Source organism: Wolffia australiana, chromosome 3 (assembly GCF_029677425.1).
Source record: "Wolffia australiana isolate 7733 chromosome 3, ASM2967742v1".
Lineage (NCBI taxonomy): Eukaryota > Viridiplantae > Streptophyta > Magnoliopsida > Alismatales > Araceae > Wolffia > Wolffia australiana.
The window spans coordinates 16,955,586-16,965,317 of record NC_135837.1 but is presented as its reverse complement, the minus strand read 5'-3'; the positions used below and the strand labels follow the sequence as shown (position 1 = coordinate 16,965,317).

The window sequence follows — 9,732 nt, the reverse complement described above, 5'->3', positions numbered from 1 at the left end:
TGTGTGATGTTTGGTGCAAATTTGTGCAGAAATTCTCACAAATGATTGAGAGAGAGAGGCAGAGAACAATGAACATGATAGAGAGAAGAATGATTGAGAGATAGAGAGAAGCGATGAAGAAAAAAAGGGAGAGAGAGAAGAGTGAACAAGAGATTGAGAAAAATGATGAAGAAAGAGATGGAGGGAGAGAGAGAATAATGAGCAAAATGGAGAAAAGATCGACAAAAAAAGAGAGGGACAGAGAGAGAGAGAAGAACAGTAGAGAGAGGGAGATAGGGGAGCAAGCAACAGAAAAGTGAGAGAGAGAGGGAGGGAAGGAGAGAGAAAGATAGAGGGAGAAGAGAGGGAGAATGAGAGAAAGCTAGAAGGATAGGGGCGAGTGAGATAGTGTGCAAGGGAGAAAAGAGCTATAGATAGAGATAAGACCGAGTGTTAGAGATAGCAAGGGAGAGAAAAGCGAGTGAGGGAGAGAAGAGCGAGAGGAAAACAATCAAGAGGGAGGGAGAGAAGCGTGAGTGAGAGAAAGAAGAGCGAGACAACATGCGAGCGAGAGAGAAGTGATAGAGAGAGGGAGAGAAGACCGAGGTAGTACGCGAGCGAGAGAAGAATGATAGAGAGAGAGAGGAGCGAGCGCTAAAGAGAGAGACACTCTTGAGAGTAGACATGGTTGTTATGTTCTGTTCGTTTGAAACGAACAAAAAATTTGCACAAAAGAACTGCACAGTGCCCTGTTCTTTGTTCTGTTTTTTTGTGCAAAAATTAACAAAATATGCACAAAGCGAACAATATAACCGCACACTAGTGTGTCAGATGATATGTTCGAATTTGATACTGTTCTGTTCGGAAAACTGAACAGAACGAACAATTTGCACATATTCGCACAAAAGGAACCGAACAACCATGTCTACTTGAGAGGAAGTGAGAGACTTTTTTTTGTTTTTTGTAAGTTTGGACAGAACCGCACATTCGCACCACACAAGCCTTTGCATGTGTATGCTGAGGTTCAAAATTCAAATCGGACCGCACATCGCACCAAAATTGCAATGGTTGCACGAATTGCACAACCCTACTCGGAGTCTATGTTAATGATCCTAAATTTTAGGAACTCTGCAGATGGACGACGTCATAAACACCCGCAGACAACGCTGCCATCATAATTTCGTCATCCGTCAACGGATCTTAACCAGTTTCACAGGAATCCAAAAAGAAAAAGAAAAGTTTTCTACACATGCATTCAACGTCAACGTCATCGTCATACACACGCCGTCATCGTCATCGCCATACAGCCAAAGGGAGCATTCCACTATACCAGTATTCAGTTCCGTCATCGTCATCTACTGGGGGAGGATGATGGACCGTTGTCGTCATCTTGGACGAGAGGACGTTAGGGCCCCAAATTTAAGTATTTAACTCAGCCCTGGGGGCAAATTAGATCACCGTTCCTTAACCAGTTTTCTACACCCGCCGGAGCCGCCATCACCATCGCCATAGCCAGTGGAGCGCCGCCGCCAGCCGCGGAGGAGGAAGGAACTCGCCGGCGGAGCGGCGATCCTGATCAGAGTTCGCGTTCATGGCGGATCGGCGATGAGAGACCGGAGGAGGAAGACGCCGATTGGGGAAGGTCATTTCCGTAATTAGGGAAGAGAAAGAGAAGAAATCGCGTACAAATTCGTCGAAGGGGGTGGATTATCCAAGGGGACGAGGTTAGGGCCACCGGGAAGGTCGATTATTGCGCATTTGGTACTCCTCGCGAGCCCGGTGATAACGATTGGTCTCTGGAGAGGCCCCTTCGATGGTGATCAGGGATCTGCGGTGATATTTGCATGGATCGTTGATGTACGCCCAGTTTGGGTTGGATTTGGGGCTCTGTAGTGGTTGAATTTCTTCCGAGTATGAGTGGTCGTGGTGGGGAGGAAGCGGCGGCGGCGGCGGCGGCGGCGTTGGCGTCGCCGCTGGAGTGGAAATTCTCTCAAGTGTTTGGGGAGCGAACGGTGGGGGAAGAGGTCCAGGAAGGTAAGTTTTTTTTCTCGAAATAACCTTGGTTTTTGGGCTTAATCGATTTGTGCTTTTGTTCTAGGGTTTTTATTGCTTCTTCGAGTTGCATTCTTGCATCTTGGTGTGAAATTTTGTTTGCTTTTGAGATCTGTAGTCCTTGGTCTTTTCTCTGTTTCCTGGTCCTGTGTTCTTGATGGACTATGCTTAAAGAGAAACCTTTGGAGCAAATGTTGGGGTTTATTCGGATTGCTGGGCATGGGGAAATTGTGCTTGTGTCTGTGATCTGTGAAAGATATTGAGAGAATTTAAAATTTTGCCCGCCAAATGAAGTGCGCATTTTTTGAACTCGAGAGTGATATCGCTTGAGAAGTATGCAATAGTTTGCAGTGTTGGTGAACGTGATTTCTTTGCCAATCAGTTGCTTTGATCTAAGATCTTCCTCTTGAACCGGTGCTTCAATGGTGTGATAATTCTACCTTCTCGTAGAAGTATTCTCGTCGGCCCTTGGCGAGCATTCTTCCGGATGTACTTCATTGTTCTTTTTTAAGTCTATGATTCTAGCGCGCCTATTTCTACCAGATCAAGTTAAGGTTAATGGTTTCTTCTTAAACATGCTGCAGCTGATATCATCTCGGCCATCGAATTTGATAAATCTGGCGATCATCTTGCAACCGGAGATAGAGGAGGCCGTGTTGTATTATTTGAAAGGACAGATAACAAAGAAGTATATCCTTGCTACTTTTTTCCTAGAGAATATTATTATTGAAGTTTTTATTTTTTATGTATAATCGTCTCACTTCTCATCATCAGCCGCAGCAAACTGGGCGAAAAGATCTGGAGAGACGTGATTATCGTGTGCGACATCCAGAGTTCCGCTACAAGACTGAGTTCCAAAGCCATGAACCAGAAGTTCGTTGTTTTCTCTAATTTTCATTATTTTTCAGTGGAAAGATATATACTAACGAATCCTCTCTATTATTTCAGTTTGACTACCTGAAGAGCTTAGAGATAGAGGAGAAGATTAACAAAATACGCTGGTGTCAGGCAGCCAATGGGGCTCTGTTTCTTCTCTCCACCAATGATAAAACGATTAAATTTTGGAAGGTATGTCTGATTAGAACATTTTTGTGACGTGAATAATGATGATGGGTTATTACTTAATGTTTGCAGGTGCAAGAAAAAAATGTCAAAAGAGTTTCAGAGATGAATTTGAATGTACCACGGTCGGTAGGAAATGGAAGTACTGCAAGTTCGAGTACATCCTCTACCAGCTCCGGGACTCACCTTTTGAATGGTGGTCATGAAGAGAGATCGGTTAATTATTTGAGCAACCACCTCTCATTTCCTCCTGGGGGTTTTCCTTCATTGCGATTACCTTCGGTAGGTGAAACAAAATAATAAATTTGTATTAAAGTTTCATCGTGTTCATTGGTTTGGTCTTCGTTCCCTTTCATAGGCTGTGAGCTATGAGACAAGTCTTATGGCCAGATGCAGGAGAGTATATGCGCATGCGCATGATTATCACATAAACTCCATCTCCGTTAACAGGTGTTTCACCAATGGATTCCACGTAAATTTTCCCTATTTCATTTATATTTGGCATTTAATTTTTCGTATTTCTTTGCAAATTTCAGCGATGGAGAGACTTTTATATCAGCAGATGACTTGCGGATAAATCTCTGGAACTTGGAAATCAGCGACCAGAGCTTTAACATTGTTGACATGAAACCTTCAAATATGGAGGATTTAACAGGTAACCTCCTAGGCTATCTTGTTTATTTGTTTTGTATTCAATCCAAAATTATTTATTTTTATTTCCATTTCCGGCAGAGGTGATTACCGCTGCTGAATTTCATCCCCGCCAGTGCAACACTCTGGCGTACAGCAGTTCTAAGGGCTGTATCCGGCTCGTTGACTTGAGGCAGTCAGCGTTGTGTGACAACCACTGCCAGCTGTAAGCCGTCGTCTTCGTTGACTAGATATTTTAATATACAGATATTTGTCACAAAAAATATTCTAATGAATCCCAAAATTCCAGGTTTGAGGTTCACGAGGCGCCAGGATCTCGGTCCTTCTTCACAGAGATCATCGCCTCCATCTCTGATATCAAGTTCAGTAGAGACGGCCGCCACATCCTCAGCCGTGACTACATGACTCTCAAGGTCTGCTACCCCGTGGGGACTAGATAATCTTGTATATAGCCTATGATTAACATTCATGATAATGTTTTGCTCAGCTCTGGGACATCAACATGGATGCCGGCCCGGTGGCTACCTTCAATGTCCACGAGCATCTCCGGCCCAGGGTCTGATGGCACCCGTCTGTGTTCCTACTTATGAATCAATAAATAATGGGTTTTCTTCTATTGTAGCTCTGCGATCTGTACGAGAATGACTCGATCTTCGACAAGTTTGAGTGTTGCCTGAGCGGGGATGGGTCTCGGGTGGCCACTGGCTCATACAGGTGGAACCCAGATTCCAGTTTTTCCTGGTTTGGTCCCTTTTTTTTACTTGAATTTTTTTTCCCCACAGCAACCTGTTCCGCGTGTTCGGCACAGTCCCCGGCAGCACTGAGACAACGACCCTTGAGGCCAGCAGGAACCCAATGCGGTTCGCACCGCGTCATATCTCAGTCGCATGGATCCTCTTTTCTTCTTCACAAATTTAGTAAAAAAGTTTTTTTTTTTTACGGTGCAGGAGACAAGTGCAGCACTCTACAAGGCCAGGGAGGGCACTGGGGGGGCTGACCCGAGTCGTCCGGAGAGGTGGGTTTGCTGCCACGTATCACCGAGCGGTGACCACTGGTGATCTGACCGAGTTTTGTTGGTGATGAATGGCAGGGAGCGAGGGCGACCCAGACGGACACCCACAGGACTTCACGACGAAGCTGCTCCACCTGGCCTGGCACCCCTCCGAGAACTCAATCGCCTGCGCCGCAGCCAATAGCCTGTACATGTACTACGCCTGAAGCCCATGAAGAAACCAAGCCAGCCGAGAAGGACTTGCTTTTTCACGGGGTCCAACCCAATCCATTTTTTCTTAAAAAAAATCCTTTCTTTATTCCTTAGTTTTAATGGATGGGGGAGGAGACTTGAGGAGTGGTTCTGGAGGCAGATAAGGCTGGAGGTGAGGGGAGATGAAGAGGCGGAGCCAGCCTTGACAAACTATCCTGTCACCATGGTGTTATTCCATGGGACCCTGGCGCGGTCACTGGTTGAGCTCGCTGGTGTTCCTCTCTATCTTACTTTGCGACATCTTCATGCAGGCCTTTCATGGGGAGCCGGGGTGTGAGACCCGGACTGGAGCTTCTTCCGATGGTGCCTGCTCAACTGTAAGGCTTCCTAACTGTGAAAGTGCCTAGCATTGCAGTCACACATTTCTAAAGTATTCAAGGTGGATATTCACTCAGCTGTGAGGATAGACAAGAGGGTTTTGATAAATCAGGTGACGGGGGTGGTGGAGGATAATTGTTCGGGGTGGGATGGGGAAGGTAGGGGAGACTGTCATCCATAGATTGGGGATGGGTTGCTCTTTAGGGCTGGGGCTCTTATGATGGGGGAATGTTTGGATTGGTGGATGCAACAAGGTTGGGGCTGGGTCCTTGGTCATGATATGAATAACCTGGTTTGGATCATCGCCTCCCAGGGCTATGTCAATGACAATCTGGGTGTGCCATGACCACACCTCCATCTATGACTTTTGGGGTGATTTCATCATATGTTTGAGCCTATTCAGGCCACTAACTGTCAAAAATGTTACTTCTATGATAATTACTGTCTATCATGGCAGATTGAGTGGCGGGGCACACAACCATGCCCCACCATCTGACACAATGCCAACATCTAAGCAAGAGACAACCAACTCATGACTCATTGTCAATGTTAACCCCACAGAAGGGACCTGAACTTTGTTTATTATTGATTTTTAATTCTTTCTCTAAGTTTAGGGTTATTTTCTCTCTTCCAATTACGACAAATAGGCCATTGTTATGTGGATCATCAGGTGATCTTGAAAGTGCATGTTTTCCTTCTCAAGATTTTCTCTCTACAGCCGTCACCCTTAGGAGGGGGCTCATCGTTTTATGTCACTGAGCTGCCCTGCCACCTTGTTCCATCACACCTGTTTGCATCTGCACGCACTGCCCTGTCACCCTGTGCAATCTGGCGTCATTGCGCCTCCCAGTCGATATACTACCATGTTGTTTGACTTGTCCAATTCAGCCCTCACGCAACACCACCACCCTACGCATGTTGCGTCTTTAGGTTTTGGGGTGTTACCCTGAAACCTAAAAAGGGGGTGGCTTCCCCCACAAACTTCCTTCCCACTAACTTACAGCGCAGTTGGATCTGCAATACTTTGTCTAGTATTTTCCTATGTATTGTCACCATGGTCTGACGTACTGGAATTGGTTAGTGGAACATGTTCTCATTTTCTCCTCGATCATTCAAGATTTTGGATTTAGGCTTTGCTTTTACAAAAGTCGTTGTAAGAAAGTACTACCCTCAACGAGAGAACTGGCTGCATTATCATTATTTTATTCAGAATTTAAAGTTTAAAGCGATCATGTTCGATTTTTGGTATGCTTTATCCAACCCTAATGGCTTTTAGTTGTGTCACTGCTTAAGTCCTTGTCATCCTGCATCAATGAGCATGGTTTTCATTTTCTTTGGTCAAAGAACTGAGCAGGCTTTGGGGGAGAAGAGTGATCAGAAGGTAGCTCAAGACCTGTTATTAGGAACATGTGTGAGCTTGATGTGTCTTCATTAAATTATTGCCTAACTTACTTTCTTCGGTTCTTTGGCCGAGCCCTCTCATTGTCGTAGAATACTCATTTGATAATAGCCAATTGGGTTTTATGAATAGCATTGTTACAAGAACTCTTTAGAAGAATGATACGTCACATGGGATAAGCTTTTCCTCCCTCATAGTTATCAAATCTTCTTCTGAATATCTTGTCATCTGATTCAACTATTTATCAAGTTGAACCCCAGCAGGCAATTCAAATGGGCCATCAAATGGGCCATCAAATGTTTTCCTTGTTCATTTTTAGAATCATACTCAAGCTGGTTTTTTTTCAATATCATCATGGGTCATTGAAAATTTTGCAACTTTGTCCATCAAAAAAATACTATCCGATAGATACTACATTCCCTATAAAATATCTTCCATAAACCCAAAATTTCCATTTGAGTATTGCACTCGTTTGAGATGAAATCCTCTTGCTGATAATGACTTCAGCGTGATGAAAATATAAAGATCAAACATTCCTAAACAACTCATTTTTCTTCATATATTTCATCAAATAAAAAAATTCTAGATCCTCAAGATTTTCAACTATCTCATCATCAAGACAAAGATCTTGGGCTAATGAAGATAATGATAAAACTGATTTTTCATTCTGATGAGATTCTTTATGCTTATGTCTACATGGTCTGACGATCTATGTCACAATGATTAGATCAATGATCATGTATGGATAATACGAAAATTCAGGATGTTTCAATCAATAAAAATCATCGGAGGCCTTTAAAATGTTCAATACCAGACCTTTGATATTGAAATGGACCTTCTTTGTTCCTAGGGTTTTTGACTGCCTTTAACTCCATAGGGTATTTTGAATCCAGGGTAGCATTCTTGTCCATCCTGAGCCTCTTTACTGTTATCTTGGTTCTTGCTTCTCTCTCCTTTTGATTTCCATGAACTCCTCTTCGTTTGTGTCATCTTTTTCACGTTTTATATCAGAGCACTATGAGAAGTAGGGTGTTACTAACGATATCCGGATGCATTATCCGTAATTGGATAACGTGTTATCGGTTCGAAGACAAATGGTGGACGCAGACGACATCGGTATCGGATATCAATAACTATTAATTACTGGACGAATAATAGTTCCGGATATCGTTAGTTTGATAATGATATCGGCTGTCGATATTGTTAAGAGGATAACAATAACGATATCAAATTTGATGTAGGAACGGATAATGGATGACGTGTATGGAATAGTACTTGTAATGGATAACAGAAAATAGAACGGATAATGGCCGACACACAATATGAACATTGATGGGCAGTGTATGTATATTGATGAAACAGTGTTATGAAATTAATGGTAAAATAATGTTCCACATTGATGTTAAGTTGGGGAACTTAACGAAACGTACATTATAAGACACACCCATGGTACATAAACATAACGAACATCATAGGCTTTCATTCCACAAGCTATCCGTTTCCCCCGGTGTCGCCTTTGGGTGATGGATGTTGCCTTTTATAGAGGCTGTGGGCGACCTGAAACTTGACAAGATTAATCATTGCTGGGATGAAGTTGTAGCGGGTTCAGTAGATGTGGTCAACCCATGGCTTTGAAAACAGATTACGGCTCACTAGGATGTGTGGCTCTGATATCTGGAACTGTTGTACAGACAAGTACCTCAATACTCATATCCTCCAAATGCGATCTCTCGTAAGTGACAGCTGCTCTACCCGCGGAGAACAACTGATCTGAAGGAGCACTTGTAACAGACATTGATAGAAATTCACTTGCAATTTTTGATAATGTTGGATAGATAAGAACACCCTTAGTACCCCACTAGGCACGTGCAGAATCTCCCCCTCCTTGGTATGTTGTACGTAGGAATGTCTTCAATTCCTCCAAAGGAAAAGCTGGTGAGGTTGTCCTTGTAGACCGTTCACTGCTAAGGGCCTCACTGGCCCAAGCCTTTGATGGTTGTTGTTGTCGGGGCATGCTTGTGCTGTATCGGTCATGGTAAGATGCTGGTGTAGTAGGGATAATTCCTCGAACAAAGGATTCGACCTTCAAATAGGATGCTTCGTCAAACATTGTCCCTTTGCAAAAGGGGTCAAGTAATGCAACAGCGAGGATGACATTGTTGTTCCACAAGAACTTCTCATAGTCGGCTAGTTTTGTCAGCACGACGACAACTGCATGCAGCAATGATGCTCGTTCATCTTGAGGCAGTCTCTTGTCGGTGAACAACGTGGACTTAGCTATCCGCTTCATGACGTCCTCCATGTGTCGTGTTAATGCCCGCACGAGGAGGAGGAGGAGGAAGAGGAGGAGGGTGGACTTAGCTTGGCACATCAATTATCCTACTCTTCATCCAGATGAACTGCATTTTTGTTCCACCATCATCGTCTTTCTGTTCTGATTGTACCATGAGGAGAGGATGTCCAAGAGAGAAGGATGGACACCTGAATAACCTCTCTATTGGGTGAATCATAATATATTGACAAGTGTCCATATAGTGGGAATATAACTTCTTGAAATAGCTGACCTTACTTTGGTCCCTAAAGCCCATGTGACATGAAGTTTTCTCCACCAAAAACTGAGTCATTAGGATAACTACCTTCTTCACTTGAATGGAATGTATCTTCATGCAGCTATGGAGTTCATTCAACTAAACTTCAGGGTTCCTCTACCCCACCTTGCATCAGCCCAACTCAAAGAAATTCAGATACTAAGACTACAATGAAGGAAGACCACACATGAGTTGATAATCTTCATACTATGGCTAGAATTTTTATAAAGGGGCTTAGTTTTTTGTCTCTTTACAGTCATGATGGGCACTTTGTAATATCAAATATCACATATTTATTCATCTAGGAGATACTAAACTCACATATGTCTCATGTATGGTGAAAGTATGCGAGTTTATCTTCATTATTATTCATAGTGAAAGCTATAACCCCCAAATCACCATATATTCTTCAATCAAGC

The 9,732-nt window shown here is 43.4% G+C and overlaps 1 protein-coding gene across 2 annotated transcripts; it reads left to right on the top strand.

The window, feature by feature from the left end:
• Positions 1 to 1,438: 1,438 nt before the first annotated feature.
• On the top strand, positions 1,439 to 5,094 carry LOC144701111 (serine/threonine protein phosphatase 2A 55 kDa regulatory subunit B beta isoform-like). 2 transcript variants are annotated; one of them, XM_078572820.1, is made up of 14 exons: positions 1,439 to 2,013; positions 2,616 to 2,719; positions 2,812 to 2,904; positions 2,980 to 3,099; positions 3,166 to 3,375; positions 3,452 to 3,543; positions 3,630 to 3,748; positions 3,826 to 3,949; positions 4,034 to 4,157; positions 4,232 to 4,300; positions 4,367 to 4,458; positions 4,527 to 4,604; positions 4,692 to 4,759; positions 4,835 to 5,094. In XM_078572820.1, exons 1-14 carry the CDS (start codon positions 1,893 to 1,895, stop codon positions 4,960 to 4,962), a joined length of 1,542 nt encoding a protein of 513 aa, XP_078428946.1. In that variant the 5' UTR covers positions 1,439 to 1,892; the 3' UTR covers positions 4,963 to 5,094. The 2 variants fall into 2 exon arrangements, with proteins under 2 accessions (XP_078428946.1, XP_078428945.1); XM_078572819.1 differs by having other exon boundaries at positions 2,806 to 2,904.
• Positions 5,095 to 9,732: the final 4,638 nt, after the last annotated feature.

Bases quoted from the DNA above. Each gene is read 5' to 3' on its own strand.
- LOC144701111 (XM_078572819.1), top strand. From the start codon at position 1,893: ATGAGTGGTCGTGGTGGGGAGGAAGCGGCGGCGGCGGCGGCGGCGGCG. The intron at 3,100-3,165 runs GTATGTCTGATT...TAATGTTTGCAG, and splicing joins AAACGATTAAATTTTGGAAG to GTGCAAGAAAAAAATGTCAA. The intron at 4,760-4,834 runs GTGGGTTTGCTG...GATGAATGGCAG, and splicing joins GACCCGAGTCGTCCGGAGAG to GGAGCGAGGGCGACCCAGAC.